The sequence below is a fragment of the Vanessa cardui genome, chromosome 12 (genome assembly GCF_905220365.1).
Source record: "Vanessa cardui chromosome 12, ilVanCard2.1, whole genome shotgun sequence".
In the NCBI taxonomy this organism is placed as follows: Eukaryota; Metazoa; Arthropoda; class Insecta; order Lepidoptera; family Nymphalidae; genus Vanessa; species Vanessa cardui.
The window spans coordinates 13,623,658-13,650,634 of record NC_061134.1 but is presented as its reverse complement, the minus strand read 5'-3'; the positions used below and the strand labels follow the sequence as shown (position 1 = coordinate 13,650,634).

The window sequence follows — 26,977 nt, the reverse complement described above, 5'->3', positions numbered from 1 at the left end:
CATAATGGAAAGGTTAATTGAGTTATACTTTTAAGTGAATTTAAAAGCTTGGAAAATATAACGACTACCTCATTCCGTACCCTTCGTCTTTTGACTTTTTTTCTACATTTATAAGTTTCGTCTCGCTTCTTTTAGTTAAAACGTTTTCCTCGTTTGTTGTTTTATGTCTTCCAATTTACGTAAGTCCTCGACTAGACAAGAGAAGACTTAATATTTTAAGTATTTTCTATGAAAAGACTGTTCTTGTCTATACTATGGTGGCATCAGAAGCTATGTCTTAAAGTTTTAGGCTCCAAAGTTCATAGAACTAAAATTAGTTAAGAATTTAGAAATATAAAAATTGTAATCAGTTCTTGACTTTTTTTTCATTTATGTTTATATCAAAAGGCTCTCTATACATGTGCTAATTACTTGATAAATTATTAACTAATGAAAATGATCTTCATGGACTTTCAAATGTTGTTTCTTATTTTTAATAATATCGAAATAATACTAAATAAATATCAAAATCAATGTATACTATTCAAGCAATTCTTATTTTGTCAAATCATGAATTTTGATATATTAATTTATACTTTTGATCAATTGAGCATTTTCTTCAATTTGAGAAAAATATATAAAAAAAAAACTTATGAATGTTGTTGATTTTCGGCCAGGATTTATAAATGTATTAACATACCTATGTTATTTGATTGTTGAAAAATTGAATTTCACCAGTTTTCTCGATAAAATTAAGATTTTTAAATGGTGGCAACTTTATATTAATTTTTTTCGATGTATTTTGATTTTTATTTATCTTGAAAAATATTTGATATAAATGATATACTTCAAGAAGTTTGACAAGGCTTTGCTGTCTCGTCTGTAAATAAAGATAATTTACAATGTATGTTTTAATGTTAAGTAAAAACAAATTCACAAACAAGTTTAAATTACCTACAATATAATTGAATAGACCAAATCATTTTAAATTTGTAATTAAATAAAATCACAATGACAAATAATTGGGTGAACTCGCATTTCGAACAATATATCATAAACAAACCGACGAAAATTGGTGCCAGGGGACTCATTACTTTTAATAGACAGCCCTGGAACTCCGAACCGAACCGAACTTTCCTTTTAGGATCTTTGCGAAATTACTAATCAACTTTTTCATTTATATTACTTTTCAAACATTTATTTTTCATAAATACAGATTAGTTATTACGAAACTTAGTCCTGAGAAAATATTTAACCAAATATTGAAGACGAAATAATGAGATCTTAGACGAGGGTACAAAAGCCGAATGCCTAATTTATATTTTTCAAAATATTCTTTTAATTGACTTGCAAGACTCAAAAAATAAACCATTATTCTTAGTAATATGTTATGTTTTTTGTTGGATTGTATTTATATAAGATAAATCCTAACATCTGCGTTATCATATACCTATATGACATGATCATGATACAATATACATATAGATTTTGGACTATGTAATCAAAAAAAGTATCCAGTAGCCTCTTTTCCTTTCTAGGTTTGGTATTAATTTCACTACGTTGATATAATAAATGTATGTTGCAATTTTGTTTTACAATATTGGTAGGCGGACGTTCTATGGGCTACCTAATGGTACGTGGTTAACTTCGTCTAAAGACATTGGTGCTGTTCGAAATTAACCTTCCCTTACATCACTATTAAGCCTTTCCTTAAGATGTTATGTCCTTTCTGCATGTACTTAGATGACCTTTAAACTGGATACAAAAAATATTAAATATTGCTATAAGGTGGTAAAATATCTGACGAGTGGCTGGTACCACCAAGAAGAGTTCCACAAAGTACTAAAACCAAATAGCAGTACAAAATATTGCGGTTTCCTCACGATATATTTCTCCAACGTACAGTGGCAGAGGAGTATCAAGAATAAATTTGGATGTTAATTTTAGTTGCGTAAGTTGGTCTTTTAATGAATGTCAACATTTCTATTTTCTACAGGATTCACAATGTACACAACCTGTGTGATATGGCTGGCCTTCGTTCCGCTTTACTTTGGGACGGCCAGCCACGTACCACTGAGGATCACCAGCATGGCTGTCACCATATCACTCAGCGCGAGCGTTACCCTCGTATGCTTATTCTCTCCGAAGGTACCATTACCATTTTTTATTATAGACAAATTTAATTATAATTCAATTTAGGAAAAACACCATACTTAAATACCTAACACCATACATTCATACACACAACTGAAAGATATGACTGTCAGATAAGTAACTATTCGTTAGGTATATAGGAAATTGGACAATCGTGTTCTATTATTATTTACGTCGTTTGCTGCTGTAATTAAACAGACTTACTCAAGTGCCATACAAAAGATCATTTTAAAGACGGAAAATATCAAAGTTAATACGTCTTAATATAAGAATTTGACAAAAAAAAATCTTAATCATTCCCTTTAGCGTTTGCAGACTCAAATTTTGGTGCTGTACCAAAAGAAAAATAATTTCCGGTAAAAAGAAACATCATAAGAAAAGTTCAGAGAAATATGACAGTGCCGGCCTTCTGTGCCAAGTCGTTGGGTCGAAATTTTACGATTATAAATTTTTCTATTACGGTAGCGGTCTTTTGTGTGTCTTTTGCCTAAATTATATCAAAATATAGCCAGAATTATAATCATAGTACCGTGTTTCATACAAACGTTCCTGTGTAGAGGCTGTGCCTGATTGTATTTGTATGAGAAGGTAGAATAGATAAATAGGCTAAAGAAGATATATTCTTTTATATACTTGAATAGCCTTACAATAACTTAGATATTGGAATTAATTGTTTCACGCAAAATTTTGTATTTCCATAAATAAGGTTGACGCGCTATATTACCTATTAATATATTTACAATGTCAAATAGAAAAACTAGCAAATTAATCCAATCTTAGTCCTTCGAGGGATGAGTTAAAAAAGTAGCCTAAGTCCTTCGAGCTGAAGTGCACTTCGTACTGGTATTGCCGTGAAAGTTCACTATACCATATAATCATCATCACGGGTCTTCCAGTTTGGCCTAGGCCAGGCTTTGAAGCGGGCCTCGAGGCGAATCTTCTCCACCAATTGTTGGACCCAATTTTACCATGATTACCATGACCATACCATATAAGACAGGCAGCCAGAGTGACTTCTTGATATTGGCCAAGCAGGAAAACCACTCATCTAGAGGTACTTTCTCATTTATAATATTATTATAGATTTTCTTTAATTACAGTTGTATATTATCCTGATTCGGCCTGAGCGCAACGTGAGACAGAGTATCATGCCGGTGCGGTACAGCCGCAAGCCGCCCTCGTTGAACATACCACATCCACAGAACAAAAGTAAGTATTCACGGTGATTCTCCAAATAATATTAATAAAAATGCCTCCTATATCCTTTTTCGATGGAAAAACATCGAGTTATTCATTTTGATTGCTTTGTACAATCACAGTAAGAAAACCTTCGTCAATTTTCAAATTAATTCCTTTATCAAGTCGTAAACTCTTAGTACCTTTTGAAACTAACGCACTAAACTGATAACTGCATATAAAATTAAACTTACATAGTATGATAACTTGGTTCAAAATAGTGTAACATCTTTTTAAATTAGATGGATTATGTCTGTCAGTGTCATATATTCTCGATCGGTAAAGCAGATCATCGCTCATAATGAGCACACGAAAGTAGCTCTTAAGGTGACGAACCTTTTCTTACCCTGACTGTACATACACTCTAGCTATGTTTATTCTGGTAATATGGTTAAATAATGAGCAAATTTAGGGTTTTTGGGTTCAAGTTCGATGCACTTAAATAATTATGTCCCATTGCGACTCTGTGGCATTAACTGTGTCAATAGCTGCCATATAAAAATAAAGATTGTCAATTTAATAAATTTCTAAGAGTCAAGGGACATAACATCTTAGTTCGCAAGGTTGACCACTTACCATCAGGTGGCCAATAGCATAAAAAATAGATAAAGAAACTACGTTATAGCATCAGAAATTGCAGTTACTCGTTACTTGTAAAGTATACATGGGTATGTCAAATGATAACAATATATCTTGCAGAACCCCCGTGTGCTGATAAAGAGACACAGACCGAACCAGCTGATTTCAACAAACTAACAAATGGAAAAACAGTGCAATCGAAAGATGACCAAGACGAGAATGATAAAAACATCAATACCAAAAGCGACAAATTAAAAGACGACCTGAAATGCAACAGTGTGAAACTGAATCACGACGCCAAGTCTACGAGGAACGATAAAGCCGAGTCCTTATAGCAACGAGAATCATCTAAATCATTGAACGACGTCGTCGTCAAAACAAATAACTGCTTTAAGAAGAAAAGCTGTTCCTGCAAACTCAGGGAACGCAAGCCGATTGTGGTCTAAAGCTTAGAAATTTCGATCTGTACATATTTTATCTCGTTATACTTATGTAAATAGCTAAGGTGAACATGTATATATAAAACAAAAGACGCATAGTGATATTGTATATAATAAACATCGTTTGTATCGAAGTATATAGTGTAATGTTGATATACAAGGTGTTGCACTGAGCCAGGACGAGGTGAAGACTATTGCTACATTTAACTTATTAACAGCCTTTATATTGTAGGATGTATCAGATGTATATAACTAACATATCAATATTAATATATAAATATTGAGTCATATCTTAAAAAGTAATCTATTATAATGAAATATGTTACTCTTTATATTTAAATAAAATATTCTAATATATCACAATAAGTTTTAAAATTGTTATTACATATCTTTAAACAAATATACATATATAATTATGTAAGATTATAGAAAAAACTAAAATAATATATGAGTAAAATTATTATAGCGCCCTTACTGTAAAATATTTAAAAGTTACCGAGATTCATTACAATCGGATGAATCATTTAGAAACAATGGAAACATACAAACATAAATGAATATAGCATTATTGTATAAAATCTTGTACTTTTAATCTTTGACAGGCTTATTATTGAATGCTTATAAAGTAAAGTAAATCTATAAAGTAAAGGCTTCTAGTAGCGGAATCAATACGACTGTCAATGAGAAAGGTATCTACATTTACAAACTTATAGTTAAATCTATCAATGCACTTATTCTTAACATAAGTCTCTCTCTACTTAACTTTTAATAAACAGTTACATTGTTAAAGTTGTTATAAAAATTATGCTGTTTTCTAATAAGTAAATTCTTCTTATGTAAATTCTTAAATCCTATGTGTCTATTTTATATAATACATTTAAGGAAATTGTATACATTTGTAAATAATATATTGAATAATATTTATACTTATAGGGCTTCAACTCGTCTTTTGCACACCCTGTATATTGTGATTAAGTAAATAATGTATGCGATTAAACGAATTTGATGTTAATTTGTTTTAATTATTATATGCTATCCCAAGTGCATTATTTTGTTTTGTTTAGTAAAGTAAAGTAAATTAACAGCCTGTACATTTTCCCACTGCTAAGATAAGGCCTCCTCTTCCATTAAGGAGAGGTTTTGTAATATATTCCACCACGCTGTTCCAATGCGGGTTGGTGAAATGCACGTGTGGCAGAATTTCGATGCAATTACACACATGCAGGTTTCCTCACGATGTTTTCCTTCACCGCCGAGCACGAGATGAATTATGAACACGAATTAAGCACATATAAACAGGGTTATTGGTAACTCGGCGTATATCCATCAGGGGGTGACTATTTGCAATAATTTTAATCCCCATATGCATAATCCGAAAGTTTCCCATTTTTGAGTTATCATGTTTTTTAGCTTCTTTCAAAATTTGTCAAAAATGCAACTTCAAAAATTTATTTAAATAAAAGTATCAATTAAAATCTATTTTTTTCTTTTGTTTTATAAAAACAATTAAACACTGGATATTTGTCAATATTTAAACAATAATTATCGGTTCAAATTTAAAAATGCCAGACAGAAAATGATTTTTTTTTCAATTATCTTCAATCTTCAATCAATCTTTGGCCATCCTTGTCAGACAGCATGTGTACAGCTGTAACTAAATGTAGTTAAAGCTGCTGCGCGAATGATATTACTTTCTTATTATTATACTAGCAACCCGCCCCGGCTTCGCACGGGTGCAATACTGATACTAAATATACTAAAGAATTTGATAATTTACGATATCACAAAGCAAGCTTCTAAAATTATCAGTGTTTCTTTCCTATATTGTTCATGTGTTATATACACAAACCATCCTCCCGAATCACACTATCTATTAAAAAAAAACCGCATCAAAATCCAAATCCAAAAAAAATAATTTTAAAGATAGGGACATATAAAGCGACTTTGTCTAATAATTATTGCTATATTTGGAGTCGGTGTCAGCCGAGAAAACCCTATCGTATATCTATCAAAAAACAATGCAAGAATACTTAATACTTTTGCGTTACTTGTTATCGTGATGATCGCTTTCTAAAATGGAAGTCATTCATATGATTTTTATATTTTTTTATCATTAAACTAGGATTTACTTGAGGTGTGTTTCGTTTCTCGTGAGTAGGGCTTTGTGGAAACCCGTAGGCAGTTACCATCCATCCATAAAAGTTTATAAAAAACAATCATTAAATGGTAACATTTGTATCTCTATAAATACTTATAACATAACTATAAACAACGTTAGTCAATAATACCTACTTATACCTGTATTTTTATACCAAACATGTATAACATCGGTCGGTATACGAAAGGAAAACATAATTAACCCAAAGGTTGTTTGATTCTAAGCACATTCTAAGCACAAAGGGACTAAGGTGAATAACTACATTGATTTCAGGCCTTTTCACCGCTTTATGTGATTTCTCTCGATAACCGCTTCCCTTACACGGTAAGGGTCAAGACATACTGGTCGATTAATATATAAATCGCCTGCCGAACTGATTCATTAATTAAGTTTGGTCTCCTCGCAATCTCATTTATATTTCCTATTCAGTGCGTAATATCTCACTTATTTTATAACCTTATTTATGCATTACATTCAATATACGACCGTGACGTCATTTTTCTTTGTTTAAAGCGAATGAAAAAACCGGCAAGAAACTCAATAGTTAGGTACCTACTCTTTTTAAACGTTTAAAAAATACAAAGCTAAGTTAGTTACATACAATTATTTAAATTAATATATCCTATCCTGATTGGAAGTCAACAGTTATTAACTCCACGCTTTTTTATCATCTATAAATTCTTGTATCGAATAATACGAGTATGCCTTTTTTACCAATGTTGTTTTTATAAACGATTTGAATATCCGAAAAGACAAAGTTAAAAATGTCTGGTTTTTATTGATTTCCGTATAACCCACTTAATTTTTTTTTATTTAATTTGGACATAGATCGTATTAAAATCTGTATGTTGATATACCCTAGGAAATAAATGCTTTTCCATACTTTGATGCTTACATTTTTTTTATTAATAAAATGCCGCCTGTTGCACGCGGGCGAAGTTATAGAGTTCATTAAAAATATTTAATATATTAATATTTACAAATATGTAGATATCTTTGATACGATTACATATTTTATTTAACTTAATCTGTTTGTGGGAATTACAACTGCAACTAAACTTATTCCACACAATCAAATCAGGACACACTGTGTATGTGTGTTAATTATGTTAAGTAACAGCCCATAAAAGTCCTACTGGGATTAGAACCTCCGTCAAAAAGTGCTGGAAAAATTTGATTATGAAACCTAAGTAAGTCTATTATAGCCACTTGACCTTGATTCGTTTAACTAAATTATGCAAAGGAAACAGTTCTTAAGAAGACATTCGGAGATCTTTCTTTAAATATTTTTTAAGATAACTCTTATTTACTCCGTACTACTACTTAACACTGGCATCTGTTAGTATTCAGTACATTTATTGTCACTTGACAACTTGTCACTGTCAGAAGTCAGTGGCAGTGGTTAACTAACTGTCATGTCACATTTTAAAATTATATTTAGGTACATAACAGTATTTCTTTTTGAATTCTACCTTGTTCCCTAACTTAAGGTAAATTTATAATTGTACTAAACTTTAACATCATTTGTGATGTTTTTATGTTAGTTACATATATAGCAAACCCCTATTACCCGCAAGACACAATGTCAAACGAACCAGTGGAAATTATAAGGGAAAGTACAAGGAATCTGTTACAATTAAACAGGCGAATACATAAAGATGAAGAAACCAATTCTCGTCGTGCTATACAAGAAATAAGGTACCTTCAAATTAATCATAAAAAAGATTAAAAAGATATGATTTTCTATTTATGGTTTTCGTTAGTTTTATCTGCGAAGGATGCTTGATGGCTTGCTATAGACCATTTCAGTTTTTTACTTTTTACACATATATTATTGGTAATATTTTTTTAACATTTATTATTGATATTAGTTTTTTACCTCTACCTAAAGATGTATGACACTTTGAATGTTATCTACATCAGAAGTTAATTTTAATTGTTTAGTGATAAGTTGACTGTGTAACATTACAATATATAAAAAAAATTGTAAAGATTTATCTAATTAAAATTATTCAAAGGCCAATAAATATAAAGTCACTTTATAATTGCTAAAAACATTAACCATTTCTTGCACTACTGCTAAATTTGCTATAAGATGTTACGTCCCTGTGCCTCTTACTACTTTAACTTATGTTCATTGTGTACTTTCCTGTTTTTCCAGGATAAATAAAGAAACTATATTAGATATTGCAAACAAACTAAAGACAAAGTCGTGCATTACAATCACAGACCTTCAGACACTAAAAAATGGCTTAATAGAAAATAGTAATTATGTTGAAGCAGTTCTAAGTGTACACGGTGCTTTGAGAGGACTCATCAGAGAATTAACAGGTGAATTTATTTGATAAAATGTAATTATAGAAGTGGAAACCTACACTAAATTTTTAATTTGATTCTGATTTAACTCTCGGTGGTAGGGCTTTGTGAAAGCCCATTTGGGTAGGTACCATACACTCATCAGTTATTCTACCACTGAATAACAGTACTCGGTATGGTTGTCAGTGTAACTACACGCACAAGGGACATAACATCTTAGTTCCCAAGGTTGGTGGCACATTGATGATGTAAGGATTAGTTAATATTTCTTACAGCGTCATTATCTATGGGTGATGGTGACCACTTACCATCAGGTGGCCCATATGCTCGCCCGCCAACCCATGCCATAAAAAAATTATTAACATATTACAGTATAAGATCATAGTAAAATATATTAATTGATGTACCAATTTTTACATAATGTTTTGTAAATTCAATTCATTTTACTTAGAAGTATCATGAAATCTATAATATTACCTACAAAATATTGCAGGTCACAATGTGAAAAAGCAGTGTCTAGCTGCTGGATGCTGCTGTAACTTAGCCCTGGGTGACTCACGGGCATGTATAACAATAGCCAAAGCAGCCGGATCGTACCTAACCACTGCTTTGGATAACCTCACTACAGATTTAGCGGTAAGTTTATACATTCATCAATTTCACATAATGCCATCTAGTATTTATTAGTAAAAATTTATACATAAATGTGTGTACATAACACACATTTGTTAAAATGTTTCAATTACTGCGTTTTCTCATAGAGGTGAAACATCAATGTTATTAATATGACATTACAATTTTAATTAAAACAATTATAATTTAAATGATATGATACACATATAATTTTGTATTAAAGTGAGCCAATGTAACTGTATGTTCAAGAGACATAACAACTTAGGTCAAAGTTGGTGGTGCTTTGATGATATAATGAATTTGATATAATTAATACCATTACCATTAATTGTAATTTCACTTGACGATGAAGGACAATATACTGGCTGCATAAACCTGCATGTGGCTAATGTCAATGATATTCTGCCACATGTGAATCCATCAACTTCCATTACAGTTTAGTGGAATATGTTCCTAACCTTCTCCTTCTAGAGGGAGGAGGCCTAAGTCCAGCAGTGGAATATTTATAGGCTGTTACTATTATCATTAACTTGGATGGTAACTTACCAAAGGCCCAATTGCTCTAACCAATTTAACAACAAAACATTTCATCAGTTGAAAATGTGTTATGTTTATATATATTTGTTTACATAATTCTATAATATTCTAGGTGTCAAGTGCGTGGACACTCGGCAACTTAGCTGGTGCTGATCCGAGGGTGTGCAACATACTGACATCCCAAGGAGCTTTCGCCAAGCTGAGTGAAGTCTACAACAATGAAGATATCCAAGATGCTGCATTATATGCCTTAGTGCATTTTACTTACCAGATGAGAGATGATCTAAGGTCTGTTGAAAATTCGTTATACTAGCTATTCATCCTGGCTTCGCACTGGTAGATTATGGGTGACCCTTATTAAATGGGCTTCCTAGGTTCAAGCTTCCCTCATACCAAAATATAGCGGTCATGTTTATTGCTATTTCTATTGAATCTTAACACATCTTTATTAAACGAATCGTAATCACAATTTGAATTCGAAACCCGTTACCTGATTGGTTGTTTTCAGTATTGCAAACACGGCAGACAATTTGAAAATGAAATTTTAAGTTAACAAGGTAGTGAAGTTAAACAAGTGTATTTCTAAAATTACACTAGGCTCGAGCTTGCTTATCTCTAGCCTGTCTCCTTAGTGTCCTCGTGCACAAGATTTTTGTCAATCAACCGTGTCTAAACGCGATACACGACGCTTACAAATTCAATAGATATGTCGTATGATATGAGATGTACCTACAAAATAGACTCGTGAGCAAAAGACAAACGCCTTGAGCAAAAAATCATTTTATTTAATCAAATTATGTGAAAGTAGTAGTAATCGTCGTAAAAGTAGTCCAAGATTTTTAGATGTCCGCTCTGCATAAAATCGTAACGTAAAACTTACCGTTTCCGAGATATACCCAAAAAAATCTTTTCTAAGATGGCGGCTAACGCTCGCAGTTTCGGGCGACAGAAATTCGGTTTTATACTTGGGGGCACCCTCCGACATAATCCAATCGAAAAATCACTCAGAGCGGACCGATTTTTGGTGCTAAAATTCCTGGACTATTGGTACTATTAAATTTTTGGACAATACACATTACCCCAAAAATAAGTGTTTTATATTTTCCGAATATTTACTTTTGAGTTATTTTGGTATATTAAAACAACTTAATCTCCATAACAATATCACACTGAATCATAGTTCCTTTTGTTTCAGAACTGATCAATTAATTAAAATCCTCCAAACTCTAACAAAGCTTGATATCAGCATGATGTCTGCACAACTACTCTTCATAGCATCGTGTCACGAACATTTCTCCGAAAATGTCACTGAAGAACTATTACAGAAAATTCTAGAACAAATACCGTCAGCATTCGAATATCATACACAAAAGTGTCCACAGATAAAAAAATGTTGTAAATTATTATACTTAGTACGAACTTTAGCTAACATGGATAAAATGTACGCTGTTATTTTAAATTATTTTACTTTAAATAATATGAGTGGTATGTTTAAAAGTTTATTAAATTCAAATAAATGTGTTAGCGATTCCTGTATGTGGTTGTTAGGTAACTTATACAATTTCTGTGATGATAAACAATTCTTTAATATGTTAACTACTTGATATTTTCTATGTATACTAAACTTGTTTTACATTAATATATTGTTTTAATAACACCCTGAGCTTTATCATTTTTAATTCTATAATTGATATATATTTAGTATATATTTGCCTAAATGTCGGCACATACAACCTAAGTTAACAGTCAGAAAAAAATATATATATATGTGATGAATGTTAGTATGAAAGTCCTTAATTTCGATTAACAGAAATAAAATGGAAATGTTTTAGTTAGGTATTACAGTAATTAAATATTTGACTACAAGTTTTTCTTTTTCACATATTTCATAGGAAACTAAATTTACCATAAATCGCTGAATAAAACAACTGAATATAGTTCACAATAAATATATTATATCAATAATTATTCATAATATAATTTAATAATTAGATAATATGGATAAGGCTACAAATTTAGCATTAAAATTTACACTCGCTCTCACAAATGTAGCATATCTTTCCAAACACACTGGCCGCTTTAAAATATGTCATATATTAATATGATAATTTCTACATTAATTTAAATAATACAAAATTGATATTACATTTTAATATATCACTACCGCTACCCGTCTTTGATTTTACTATATATTAAGTACATGTTATCACATAATATTGAAAATCATCTCGTATATTTTTTTTTATATCAACACCAGTGTGAATGGAAAAAAAACAAAATGGCAGGTCATTAGTAATGTTTACATTTTGGAATGAAATATCGTTGTCTTTAACTTTTAAAAGATTGAGCATTTAATTTTGATTGAACCTATCACTTTTATAACCTCTCCTTTTTTACATATTAAATGAATATTAAAATATCATCAATATTATAAGGTACATTGATCATGATGCTCATGTTCGATTATGTAAACTTTAAATAACCGCCTATAATTTAGTGTTACAATTATATAACAAACCGAAAAACTGTTATAAAATAATTGAATAAAAAAAACAGAAAAGTAACGTAAAGATGCAACAGATGAATTGATGCAGATTGGCTGCATCAAATTTAATTTTTATTTTTAATCAAAATAAAGCTAATTTTTAGAAATCAAAGCATGTCCTTATCTTAAATAAAACAAAATATCTTCGAAGTTAAATTAACTTTGATTTCACACAACCAATATAGATCATCCCACTTCCCTATAATATAAAAAATAATATAATGTAAAATATATTACTTATACTAGGGAGTGAGGAATTGTGTCAACGGCTGACGGCTCTATATATTTTTTTATATTCAAGTTAATGCAAATGTTCATTTACATACAGCTTACAAAGTATAATAATTAGCTGGTATTTTGTAGTATATAATATTAATATAATATTTGCTTTTTTTTAATGTTGCAACACCAAAGGGCATTCGTTTTAATGATCTCCTACACGTGCATGCATAGACCCAAGTAACTTATAATATTGGTGAAACTGTATTTATAAAACTTTTCGTGTTTTAATAATGACGATATTAGTTACGAATTACAAGTTCTATGTGAAACCACTAATTACTTATAGCATGAAATTATCTTTCAAAATATTTTTATTAGATCCCTACTCCAATCTAAAACAGACTATCATGTAGTATTCCAAAGAGGTTGCAAAAAACTTTGCTTACATAATATAATAATCTACTCAATCATAGAGTTAAGTTTAAAGCATAAATGTATACTCGCTTTATAAAAGTAAAGGTTGTCACGCACTTGCTTTTTGTTTTTTTTTTTGTCTTCTCATAGATTATAAGTTTTATTCTTCGTCCATTTTAAATGCAAAATCATAAGAATTAGGACTACCATCCAAATCTAGGCACTTTAAAAGTATTATGTAACACGTATAGTTCAAAACTATATATACGTTGACAAACAACCACTGTGACGCTAACTATTCTTGCTTTTGCTTATTACATATTTGCAATAATGACAAGTTGACATCATAAATAAACAAGTCATGTGTTTTTTTTAATGTGTAATATCCAACCTGTATATGTGCGATTGTCTTCCTGAAAAGGGACGGAAGTGCGTAACTTTCCTGTTATTTTGACCAATGAGCGCGCTGTGCTGGAGTTGTCCGTCAAATGTCATAGCATTTAATTTCCAAGACAATACAATATTGCCTATTACTAAGGCGTCGTTTTACTCATTATATGGGACTATGTCATCAACTGTTACAAAGATCAGCTTTTTCAAAAATTGTACTTCAGTTTGGTTACTGTTTTATTTTTAAGACTGTGGTTAGCTACTCTATCGTACCTTGCCGCATTAATATTATTGGTTGTTTGTAAACATATTTAAATTCTGAGTATCGAATCTGAATATATCTTATATAATGAAATCGACTTCGTAAATATTCAAAAAGGTCTAAAAACTTCATTAAAGCTAAAACGAATACTAAATCCAATTTTCCGTCTAGAAATACATACTGTATATGGATACATAGATTACATTGCACATTTTAAAGTGCTGTCGATTCTATTCAATTCTACGACAATTTACGTGACATATATTCGCGCTTATTTATTATTTTCGATAATATAGGTACTGTTATATCACGTTTTATTATTAGCCACGTTATTCATTAGAGTAATTGAAGGAAAGGTTTAATCAATCAAGCACATATACTTAGATTAAGACAATCATTCATTTGGTCCTAACAGGCTAATTAGTATCATCATTTTACCTCACGATTTTCGTAATATCAAATGCATTGATGCTTTTAGTCAACTATTGACTTCTTTTGTTATTTAATTTAGTTTTATTCACGTTTATGAGTGGCTAGCGCAGTACTAAGTTCTAAAATTGAACAGTGATATCTATAGGAGATAATATTACATGATTATCATATAATTGAATTGTATGTTCTCATAATACATAGTTTTAATATGCCGGAGATTAGGCTATTTATCAAGATGACTACAGACTATTTTCGTCATCCAAAAAATATCAGTAATAGTAATAGTTATACTTTAAAAGTATTGCCTGCAAATAAAGTAAACTAATTTGATATAGTTAATACGAATGAGAAATATTATGTCAACACATAATTCTTATGTCATCTCCACTGTACAGATTACCCCATGATTAGGGGAAACATGAGAGACTGTACAAATTGTTACATAGCATCTCAATATTGATTTTGAGATCTACTGTTTTAGCGTCAAATTAGTTCAGACATCGTTTACAAAACAATCTTAATCACATTTTTAACAATGTCAATTATATTACGGTAGGCATATGTGATCATTCAATAAAGTACAATGATAAATCCGTGTTCACGTATACCGACATATCGGTTAAGCAAAAACAACAAACAATGCTGAATCTGTTATAAACAATATCAACAAACCATGACAGGGCTAGAAATGTTTCTTTCATAAATCCATATACGGGAAAGAGATAGCATGATTTAGTCCTGTGATTTCTCCGTGTGGGAAGAGCGGCGAGGCGTATAGACTATATTTGTGAGAGTGTCGGCGCGTGCGGCGCGCTATGTGTGCTCGGAGTGCTTGCGGGGCGCGCGACGCGACCGCGCGCTCACTGCCGGCAACGCACCCACTACACTCGCTGACCAATCGACCTCTACTCAAATTGCATTCAACGCCGGAGTGTTTTTATGGTATAGGTTGGCGGACGAGCATATGGGCCACCTGATGGTAAGTGGTCACCATCGCCCATAGACATTAACGCTGTAAGAATTATTAACTATTCCTTACATCGTCAATGTACCACCAACCTTGGGAACTGAGATGTTATGTCCCTTGTGCCTGTAGCACTGGCTCACTCACCCTTCAGACCGGAACACAACAATACTGAGTACTGTTGTTTGGCGGTAGAATAACTGATGAGTGGGTGGTACCTACCCAGACGGGCTCGCACAAAGCCCTACCACCAAGAATCTTACAAATCTAGACTCGTGTACGATATTTTATAAGGTAACATCAAGTTAACACTCCGAAGTTAAACGCATTTGCACACTTGTCTGCACTTCATATTCATGCGATTATTAAGGTTATCGCGCATATGACGCTGATAGACAAATTATGCAGATGTGTATAGTCTCATTTAAAAGGTATTATGACAATTTTATTACACTACATTAGTGTACAATGCAAATTCCATTAATCCAACACCACACTACAAAGCGAATTGAGATGCGCACTTCTATAGAAAACATGAATGCTTACAATAATGTGAAAGAAATAAAAAAATATATATAAACACATGCATTTCTACGTAATGTTCAATCGTAACTCATGTTCTTCAGACTACTGGCTTATATCAAGATACTATTCGTCTCCCACAGCTTTACTCGCATTTTAGGCCGGCTCAAGTGTAAGTCAAAAAGAGTTTAAACTTTCTACAAACCAAATTTCATCAAATTCGGTTCAGTGATTGCCCGTGAAAGAACAAAAGACAAACGGACAAAGCTACTTTCTTTTTCATGATATTTGTATTGTGAATAACCAATATATAACACAACATAACTTAACCACATAACCACTTACGATTGCCATTCATTCGATCATCTATCGGTACCACCATAAATACATTCTCATTTGCTAACCCCAAAACAATTACTCTCGGTTAAAACTCAACGAGCGATCACCACCACCATCACTAAAACCCAGCATGCACATTTGAAGTTTCCCCATTGTTATTTAAAAATGTAATCTATCTCACCGTTTCCATGTGGAATTATTTTAGTAACCACTATTTTCAATTCGGGGTATGTCGAGAACCTAGACTCATTCTTTTTTTTCGTATTCGTTAAACTATCGGTGTCTATCGGGTCTAATCGTGAATTTTCTGAAATTTCAACAAAAACAAAAAAAAATAACGAAAAAATAAATAAAAAGGGTGTGAGCCTAATAATAATTTGGCTTAATGTTACTTTAGCTACCTGGCGGTTCCTCTGGACTTTTTCCATTACTTGTTTCTCCATTCGTGGTTTGAGTCTTTTTATTTTTCTCGTGAACGTAGCCTCGTGCCCGCGTATGATCTAAGCATCAACAAACCCAGAATTAATACTAATAGTCTGAATCTTCTCTTATGAGTCAGCCACAATGTGAGACATTTACAAGTAATATTGTGAATGATTTTTTCAACGCTCTTGTGTTTTGGTATATTTAATAATATTATTTCATGTGATTGATGGCTCATTAGAGCGAAGAGTCTAGTAAAAATGCTCCTAGACTCTTTTAGACCTTTCTAGTATGACCATGTCAATTTCCAATTTCCACACAGATAGAACTGAATTGTAGTTTGAACTTAGATGTTTGGGATCTGTGGCCTAAGTACTGACTACTAAAGCGACAAGTCCGATAATAATAAGTGCAAATCATGTATTTAGAAGGTGTACATAAGTTCTATCCTTACTATTAGCATACACGGTAGAGCGCAGCGGTTGACCGACAGCGGTTAGTTCAGGCAGTGTGAGAGGTCTTCTGTTGTTCCTGTTTCGCGAACCCATGCTATACTCCCTGAAATTCATTATCCTCGGTTATCTAACAGGAGTAACATACTACCACTCAAATAAAAACTCGTTGTCGTTTCCTTCAATATGTTTAGTAAATTCAAATCGTTTGTAAAAAATACATTGGTAGAAAAAGCATATTATTCGATACAAGATTTTATAGATGATAAAAAAGCGTGGAGTTAATACCTGTTGACTTCCAAGCAGGATATATTAATTTAAATAATTGTATTTAATTAACATGACGTTGTATTTTTTAAATGTTAAAAAAGAGTAACTACTGACTTTCTTGCCGGTTCTTCTCGGTAGAATTTACTTTTCGAACCGGTGGTAGCTTCACTTAATTGTAAAATGACGATTCAAAAGTGCTTATAAAAGCCTACTTGAATAAAGTTTATTTTGATTTTTGATTTTGTTTAAGTATAACTTTATAACTAATAAAATTATGACATCTATGCTCACTCTCTAAGCGGTTCCCGCCAGAAGTCCGGCGTGTGTACCGGCGGAAAGTGGTAGTTGTTCTGATAACCGTACCCGTCTAAACCGCTAGCTCGCAAACTCGCATGGAGGGAATTCTTTATACACTGCAACTATTTTATTTTTAAACTGTTAAAACATTTGTAGTATGAATCTGTTTAAAGTAATGTAGAAGTTAATTGACAAATCTCTTTTGTCACGTGCATTCGATTTATAAAATCAAAGTTGATATAATTTGCTTCCCAAAATGATAAACTTAAGTTTAAGTAAAAATATCATATGGAATACAAGGAATACAACTAGTATACATAATATCATACAACTCTAGATATTACTGTTTTCTAAAACTAGGTACTTCTATTTTCTACGGTTATCAATATGTGAACTATATAAAAACAACTAAGTAATTATATCGTGCAAAATAATAAAGAGGAAGAAGCAAGTACGACGGCGCGGAAAGGGAACAGTGTTAAAATTAAACAAAATTTAGGCCACCCGCACACATCGCGTCAATTCTGTCGCTTTAATGTTCAAAACGTATCTCTAGTGGAACGAAACAATCGTCCCGTCCGCGCCTTCTGCGGCTTCTGTATTGTGGACTGCGCACAGATACGCTGCTTTAAATTATTTTTAAATCTGTCATTTTAAGTTGGTCACAAATATTAAAGATATATCTTTAAACTTTTAGACAGGTTTCGAGTAACATGTAATTAACTGTAATCTTGATATAATATATAATCTTGCAACAATATTTAAATCAGTCTCAACAAAAATGTTTCAAAGACATAAGCCGAAGCGGCTGCTTATGCGAGCGCACTGCGCACAGCCAGCAGCCGAACGAGCGGCAGTCGCGTGACGGATGAGTGACGACACGTACGTGCGCGTGTCGAGCGGCCGCGCCGTCGAACAGTAGGTTGGTGACGCCCGCGCCCCCGAGTACCTCTCTGCGCTGGCGCTCCGCGTCCGCGCGCAGGCGCCGCACGAGCCGCTCCGCCTCAGCCAGCCGCAGCCGCAGCTCGGCGCGGCTCTCCTCCGCGCCGTCACCGCCCGCGCCCCCCGCGCCCCCCGCGCCGTCCGCCCCGCCCTCGCGCCGGCCCTCCAGCTCGCGAAGCTTTCTGCCGGCGTGCGATTACTTGCATGTCGACGCTACGCCTACGATCCCTTCGATCGCTCGTCGTTTTAATCGTTTGTCCCTTCATACTTTCGCTTATGAAATCAAACGGCTAACTTATATGAGCTAATGTTTGAATAACTTAACATGTCTTACAAAAAAATGTATTAAATGTGAACGACGCGTGTACGTGTCAAGGGTACACATTTACGTAAGATTATATGAACAAAATAAATGATGGCTGACTTACACGCAATTTTAGACTGCATACAATAATTAAAACATTTATAAAGGAGTTCAAAGACAGTCATTGGTTGAAGGCGATTTTTATAAAGATATCAATCTCAAGCTCTCTCGCAAGGATTTATTTATAGATTTAAGCAATATAAAATACTGATTACTTGATAGTATGACAAAGCGTAAAGTGCGCGGCAATGCTTACAATGTAGTAACCAGAAATTAGTTAATAATCCAATCCCGATGAGACATCAACATTATTTGAATAAAATAGAATTTTATTTCATACATTAGTTAAGTTTCTACTACCAGGTTAGAGATATCCTATATTAGATTTTTTATTAACATAGCTATTTTTATTATTACAGTTATTAAATACGGGATATTTACATAAATATGGTAAACATCCCGAATTTGTCATGTTTTAAACATTGTAAATACGGGAACCTATATTTTTTTATAAATTGCTTAAATGTCGATTGTGTATCGTACGAAAAACAATTATTTATCTGTACACGTGTCATGACACACGTGTGGCCGACTGGCGGTACGTACTGCGCCTGCGCGTCGACGAGTCTCTGCAGCTGCAGCGCGCGGGCCTCGGCGGCGCGCGCCTCCCCGCGCGCGGCGGCCGCCTCGCGTTCCGCGCGACTCACGTCTTTGCGTAACTTCTCCTATGAAAATTATAATTATACAATTAACAAACGCCACGCACTACTTCGACTGACGCGCCTTATCAAATTTTACATAAATAAAATATTACACAACATATAAAAAATTCATAACACACTATGGTTATGGATATTAGGTATACTATGGATATTAGATGTAACTTTCCATAACATAATTCAATAATATAGCACCAAGAACAATTTTCGCGCCTAATTTAGTTCTAAGTTAAGATCTTCATAATGGTTTGCGACAATACTTAAAAATGAATTTTCTTGTAGACAAATAAAAAACGCAAAATAAAATTGTTACTTGGTCGGAAAATATCGGACACATTGTAATATTTAAAGATAAAACTTAAAACAACACCTGGAAAGTATACCGATTTCTTAATCGTTGGCAATTCAAAGTGCCTTTAATTATTTTATTATTCTGATTTTTGTCAACTAGATTACTTTGTTTATTATTGTCAACGCATAAAGTTAGTTAATATTCAACACACGGATTCGTAGTAGAAGATTTAATGTAGTGTAAAAAGTTATTAATTTATAAACAACTTTTTTTCTTTTAATAAAATTAAAATACATAATTAAGTTTACTTTAATATAATTAAATAAAGTTTTATTTATTATTAGATTTAATATCCTAATTTACGCATAAATGTATGAAACAAAACTGTTTAATTTTTTTAAATTTTTAATGTTTTTAATTCACATGAGTTGTCAATGTCACTATTTATGATAATGACATTAGCGCGCGCAGTCTGTGGGCGAGGTTTCTTAATGCTAGAACTAGCACGAGTAACAGCTTCGCTTGCATTTGTTATGATTCATCCCGCTCTATACATTATTAGACTTACTTCATTGTTTTCAGCTGTGTCATCGGGCACCGGCGGACTGGGTTTCACCGTGGACTCCTTATTGAATATCAGTTGGAATTGCAAGTCTGGAAAGAATAAAAAATATGCTTTCAATTTTCAATTTTAGAATGAAATAAAAATAATAATTAAATCTATTTATTACTATTAAATAAGCTATAAATGTCCATCACTCTTATTACTATTGTTTCGGTTTACCAATACTTAAAGAGGAAGCACGATGATTTCCCACTCTTAAAACGTATCAAACCTCTTTAGATTACTAATAAGTATATTAGATGGTTTGTAGTGCCTTAAGATATCTCGAATTTATTATACATTCACCTCTATTTCTCTCTCGTAAAGCCTCTATCTCAGCGTGGAGACCGCTCAGCATCAATCGATGTTGTTCTTGTAGAAAACGAACGCTATGCTCCAAATGTGCGACCCGAGCTGCTGCATCGCCGCTGCTGATGATGAAACCACCGCCATTTTCCGGAGGTGATTTTTTTACCTGGAATACGGATCATCTGTATTTAATTTCAAACTTATATACTTAGAAAGCAAATAATTACACAATGATGTGGTTTCTTTCTTTCCAATATCAAATTAAGGATTGTAGAAAGAGATAAATATATGTTCAAATGAACACTCTCTAATCAATGTCCATAATAAGGCAGTTAGTCTTTATCGCATTTGTGTGTAAACGACAAGAAATATCGAGAAAAACAATCATTTCCATTACAGAATCGTAAGGTCGTTAAACGTAAACATTTCTTAACTTAAACCTAGTAAAAAAAGTAAACAGTATTTTGAAAATGTTTTATGAATAATATTAAATTTTAACTATAATAAATAAAATTTTAACAAAAAGAAAAACCGACTTCAAACAAAACACTATTTTAAAACAAATGAATATGCACGAAAAAGTAATAAAAATAATTGCGTATTCAACATATTTTTTAGAGTCTTCCTAAGTTAAATGAAATGAAAAATATTAGACTACTTAAAAGTCGATTAACGATTATATCATGTAGTTATAGTTATTGGTATATTTGGAGCCGGTGTCAGCCACGGTGCCCTTGCCCCAACAATCAAAAGAAAGAAGCGATGCGAGCCCCTTGATTGATCCAGTATATTATTGTGTAAAAGGTAATTTGTAAAAAACATATTTGTTAAAGTATTCTCGTATTGTTTTTTGATAGATATACTGTAGGGTTTTATTGGCTGACACCGACTCCAAATATAACAATAATTATAACTACATGATATAATCGTTAATCGACTTTTAAGTAGTCTAATATTTTTCATTTCATTTAACTTAGGAAGACTCTAAAAAATATGTTGAATACGCAATTATTTTTATTACTTTTTCGTGCATATTCATTTGTTTTAAAATAGTGTTTTGTTTGAAGTCGGTTTTTCTTTTTGTTAAAATTTTATTTATTTTTTGATTTTAAGTGAAGCTGATGTTGACTAACTAATTTTTTTTTAATATGGATAGATTAAGCGTTCCGTTTATATGAGTCAGAAACTACTTCGAGGACAATTTCAAAGGAAACTTGCGAATAAAGCAAAAATAGACTTTCGAAAATGCGGATTTAATACGTCACGCGGCGTAAACTACAAGGATCCCTCGAAAGAGCTGTAATCGAACTTAGCAAAAAAACTTTGAAAAAGACCAACTATATTTCGTACATCATATGACATCACATCACATACACAAAATTTGATTAAAGATAGTAAGAAATTCTGCCCCATATCGCACCCTAACTGCGAGCCGTATAGGAGTTCCATCACTACATAGTATAAAACAAATTCGCTTTCTCTGTCCCTATATCTTTAAATCTACGCAACGGATTTTGATGCGGTTTTCTTTAAAAGATAGTGTGATTCAAGGGGAAGGTTTGTGTATATAATACATGAACAATATAGTAAAGAAACACTGATAATTTTAGAAGTTTGCGATGTGATGTCGTATATAAACAAATTCTGTAGTATATTTAGTATCAGTATTGCACCCGTGCGAAGCCGGGGTGGGTAGCTAGTTGATTATAATATTCGACTATGATAATTACATAAACATAACCACATTACGGAAGGTGACTCAAATATCCAAATAACCTATAAATAAAAGATTCGACCGAGTATCGCTAACGTGCTCCTCAGAATTGTTCCGTTCCCTTCCGTTCCGTTACTTTGACATGGATCCTGTGCTCAGAACCTTACCAAACTTTCACCAAATTACCCTTGAAGTATATATTTTATAATAAAAAAAGAATTATCAAAATTGGTTAACGTGATTTTCAGTTATTCACCTATTTGTCGCGCATATACATAATGCAAATTTAAGACTTATGTCGTTTTCATATGGATACCATCATCGGAAAAAAAAATAAAAAAAATGGGACCCCACGGAAAGCACTACCTTTCAAACAAAAAAAAAATTATCGAAATCGGTCCACCCAGTGAAAAGTTATGAGGTAACAAACAAAAAAAAAAAAAAAAAAAAAAAAAAAAAAAAATACAGACGAATTGATAACCTCCTCCTTTTGGAAGTCGGTTGAAAAGTAATGTTATTCATCAAATAAATAAAAAACAATGGTCAATGAAGAATATTGCGAAAATGAAACGTGAAAAAACATTAACAAATCGTATTTGAACGAGGAAGTATAAACATTTTGCAACAATTAGATAGCTCTATGAATCTTAGATAAGATTAATTAATTTAACTAACTACAAGTGCATGAGTTGAGTCACATTCTGTCTTTGTTCCTTGTTACTGAATCGGACGAATGAAATCCGAACACTATTTCAACACTTAGTTACTATCAACTAGAACAATAAATAAATCGTTTATCATTAAAATTTACTAGTCATCGCAATCTGTAAGTCTTGCCTCGAATAAAAAAAAAACTGTGGGAAAACCCATGTATTGATACTCGATTTCCCATAGGTAATGTCATTGACCGCTAGCAAGCTCTTTGTGTTCCGTCTGTTATCAATTGTTTATACGTAACTATGTTTTTGTTATATGTATCGATTTCTTGATACTAGATACTTACTTTTAAAATCGTAATGAGAATCGATGATATTTTAAAAATATTTTCATTACGGTGGCTGAATATATTTTTTCTAAGCAATATCGTCGGTATAAAAAAAAAACAATTTGTCACTAATTTTTATTGATTAAAATTTTTATTGGTAGTTAATGATTGAATAAAATAATAAATAAAAAAATTATATCGATTATATTTTTCTTTCGAGCGTTATCTATAATTCAAAACAAATTGGCTAGTTTTCGTTACGTTTGTCAAAAAATAATGTTTACATACCTGCAGTTTTGCGAAGGGGGCTGTCGGTACGAGAACCTTGGAAGCCATGGCTTATCCTAGACACGACGACGAACGATACGACGAGCTGACGGCGGAGCACCTTTGTTATGTCCTACCTCGGTGCACGCGCGCGTTTGCAATGGAAAAGATCCGACATTTGTGCACGGCAAAATAAACTACGACCTTGCCCACTACGCGTAATAATTAAAAATAAAATCCACGATAGAAACACAAATAAACACCGTATTGCTTGAACCCGTGATTTATTTTGAGGTAGTTTCTTAAAGGTCTACGACCGTGTCGACCTTGTACTATTAACCGAAAATTGACTTTGAGGAAAGCACTTGATTACTTTATAATTACTTCATTTTTGAATGTTTTTTTGAGGTTTTTCAGTGTCCAGCGGTGCTGTCTACGACAGGTGCATGGGAACGTGAGGGCCTGAGGGCCTGAGGGGAGGGAGTGCAGGGTATCGATCGCGCCGCCGCGCACCGGTCTCGCGTAACGCTGACTCACGGGATTCTGTCTAACCAACTGTGGCGCGGTGCCAACAGCATTGATGTTCTATGGCTTGTCATCAAGAGATTATGCCTTAATTTCTTCATTCGCGTGACCTAGGTTCGTTTTGAGATTTCGCTGGAATTTTCACAACTATTTTGATATAATAATTTGCAAATTATTGAAAAATGTTTTATTTTTTGATAAATTGACATGGACATTCGTTTTTTATTTTTATTGTTTGTATTGAATTGCACATAATGCAAATTATCTCATTTTTCAAGCTAACAACTGTTACATATGTTACGAAACGTTATTGTTTTTACAATTGAAGTATGTAACAATTTAAATTTTAAAATTATTTTCAGAAGTTCGGAAATAATTCTTATCTTAGTATAAAAATTCGATAACTTTTTCTTTAAATCAATAATGCTAAGCCGTTACAATATAAAGCCGTAAAATCGACATAGAACCTTTTTTCATCGATGTGAAAATGAATCAGCGATAGAATCTAAATGTCAGTAGGACAACAGTAATAGCTGGACATAATTATATTTGTTTACAATTTAGCTTACTAGTACTTCGAAACTGACTTTCGCTACTAAACTAAATATTTAAACACAATCATTTCCTTTTAGTGACACGAAATAATTATAACAATTATGTGAATAGCGATGATCAATATTAATATCTTTTACATTTTTTTAACATAATAAAATTAATTGTATTTATAATATTTATAGTTATTGTGAAAATAATCTTTTCCCTAAAAACATTGCAATCTTCATGGATCGCTTAGAATTAATTACATCAAAAGCAATTTAAATTTTTAACATATTTTGCGAAACAAAAATAACATAATGTAGGTATGTATGTAGCCACAAGCTTGCTTAACTAATATTTTTTTCACAAATAGCCTTACCCTTTATTACATATATAACCTTTATTTTAAACCGACTTCAAAAAGGAGGAGGTTATCAATTCGTCTGTATTTTTTTTTTATAAAATTAAAAAGGCAACATTTATTAAATACATCTACTTCTACCTGTTCAAGTAAGTTATCGGGAAACAAATATGCAAATACAACTGTATTTGTATATTATTAAGTTTCCGATTAAATTCGCAATTAAATCTGTCTGTCTGTCTGTTTGTTACACCATCGCGACTTAATCGCTGAAGCGATCAAACTCATAGCCCTATCCTGAAAGAACGCGACGTGTACCTAATATTTTTTTTCGGGATTTGATAAATAATTACAATTACATGAATGACGACACAGGGAACAGAACAGGCAATAACTGTCCGAGTAAGTAACGCTTGTTAGTTTGTTAGTGTTAAAGCGATGCAAAGGTGTGCAAAAAAAAGATAAAATATTGCGAATTTTAAAGTACTCAAAAGTTAAGCATAACCTACATACTTCCGTTTTTTTTATTCTTAGATAGCGAGTTGTTTTGAACTTGATGCTTAGTGCCTACCGGATAAAATGTTTTAATCTTTGTATTGAATGACTATTCCGAGGTTGTCACGTTCATTCTAGGACATGACCTCAGTAAAACCATTAAATATTCTCATACAATTATTACTTACTTCATATATAAAATGTTTGAATACAGATATATATTTTTAAATCCTTTAATCCAACAAAAAAAAAAATAAGATCACTTGTAAATAAAATAAAAATGCTCGGGTTTTGTACATCTCAAATTATCCCTCTTTAAACAACGAATGATCTGTACTTAATGTCTATTTTTTTTAAAGTGTAATATTAGTATGAAAATAATAGCATATTCTCAAAAAACTTTTTTAATATTACCTCTCGATCATTATCTTCGGTGCCATTCGTGATAGTTAGGATCGCAGTACGGCTCCACTGGGGAAAGTGTCGTGTATGTTGTTTAGATGTTGGCAAAGGTGCTGTCATGCCGACTAACGGTCGACTGCTGCATAGCATGTTGAAAATGTATTAGGTCAATTGAATCCGATGATACGACATATAATTACAATAATTATCTTTGTCGCTCGTATCTATAAAGAGCGATCGATTAATCTAGGAACAAGTAATATTATCTAATTGCTTTAGTAGTTAATTTACAAGAAGTGAGTAAAGTTTTTGATTGGATTTTTATCCGTTGGTAAAAATCCTTAAGTTTTATTTAACATTGTAAAATAAAAGTTTGGAACTTTGATTTAAAGTTTGCTGCCAATGAGTTGCCTAGCAATTATTTTTGACGTTCGGATACTTGTAACTTTACATTTCAATAAAGAATAAGATAGAAATATTTAATAATATGATTACACTCATAACAAATATTATAACTTTGTATTTTAAAAATTTTGATTACCTAACTTTTATATAAATTTTCAAAGATTCGGTATATGCGTTCTTTTTTTAAACATTATCATTTTACACAATGTTTAATTAATTTAGTAAATGGAATCGAGTCATAATGTTTACATCCGGACTGCGAGAAATGTCATTTTAGTAAAATTTCAAAATTCGATTTCTAAACATAAACAGAAAAAGTGATGTCATTTATTTATTTATATTGTACAAAAAACACACTTATTTATTGAAAAATATCTTTAGATTTGATTGTTTAATATTATTTACAAGCTATCATGGAAACTTGCGTTAGAGGATTTTCTTTTATGCCCGATACTAAAGTCGACGTGGTAGATTTAAAAGTAAGATTAATGT

General features: G+C 32.3%; 4 protein-coding genes across 7 annotated transcripts in view; 3 read left to right on the top strand and 1 right to left on the bottom strand.

The window, feature by feature from the left end:
- The window catches only part of LOC124534458 (metabotropic glutamate receptor 2-like), a 186,354-nt gene extending 181,692 nt beyond the window's left edge, over positions 1-4,662 (top strand). The window contains exons 16-18 of the mRNA XM_047110349.1: positions 1,976-2,127; positions 3,234-3,342; positions 4,069-4,662. Of these exons, the coding sequence (XP_046966305.1) occupies positions 1,976-2,127; positions 3,234-3,342; positions 4,069-4,283 (476 nt within the window). The 3' untranslated portion in view covers positions 4,284-4,662. The remainder of the gene's footprint in view (positions 1-1,975; positions 2,128-3,233; positions 3,343-4,068) is intronic.
- Positions 4,663-8,059: 3,397 nt separating this feature from the next.
- LOC124534198 lies at positions 8,060-11,671 on the top strand. Its single transcript, XM_047109908.1, has 5 exons — positions 8,060-8,244; positions 8,708-8,877; positions 9,356-9,498; positions 10,145-10,320; positions 11,228-11,671. Exons 1-5 carry the CDS (start codon positions 8,084-8,086, stop codon positions 11,634-11,636), a joined length of 1,059 nt encoding a protein of 352 aa, XP_046965864.1. The 5' UTR covers positions 8,060-8,083; the 3' UTR covers positions 11,637-11,671.
- Positions 11,672-12,958: 1,287 nt separating this feature from the next.
- Positions 12,959-24,303, bottom strand: LOC124534308. 4 transcript variants are annotated; one of them, XM_047110074.1, is made up of 10 exons: positions 23,782-24,303; positions 20,792-20,960; positions 20,450-20,535; positions 19,477-19,595; positions 18,451-18,688; positions 17,559-17,686; positions 17,000-17,103; positions 16,524-16,622; positions 16,304-16,429; positions 12,959-15,187 (listed from the first exon to the last, which is right to left on the bottom strand). In XM_047110074.1, the coding sequence occupies exons 1-10, from the start codon at positions 23,827-23,829 to the stop codon at positions 15,111-15,113; spliced, it is 1,194 nt and encodes a 397-aa protein (XP_046966030.1). In that variant the 5' UTR covers positions 23,830-24,303; the 3' UTR covers positions 12,959-15,110. The 4 variants fall into 4 exon arrangements, with proteins under 4 accessions (XP_046966030.1, XP_046966031.1, XP_046966032.1 ...); XM_047110075.1 differs by having other exon boundaries at positions 12,959-15,160; XM_047110076.1 differs by having other exon boundaries at positions 18,514-18,688.
- Positions 24,304-26,761: 2,458 nt separating this feature from the next.
- Positions 26,762-26,977, top strand: part of LOC124534197 — a 69,587-nt gene continuing 69,371 nt past the window's right edge. Inside the window, exon 1 of the mRNA XM_047109907.1 lies at positions 26,762-26,964. Within this exon, the coding sequence (XP_046965863.1) occupies positions 26,899-26,964 (66 nt within the window). The 5' untranslated portion in view covers positions 26,762-26,898. The remainder of the gene's footprint in view (positions 26,965-26,977) is intronic.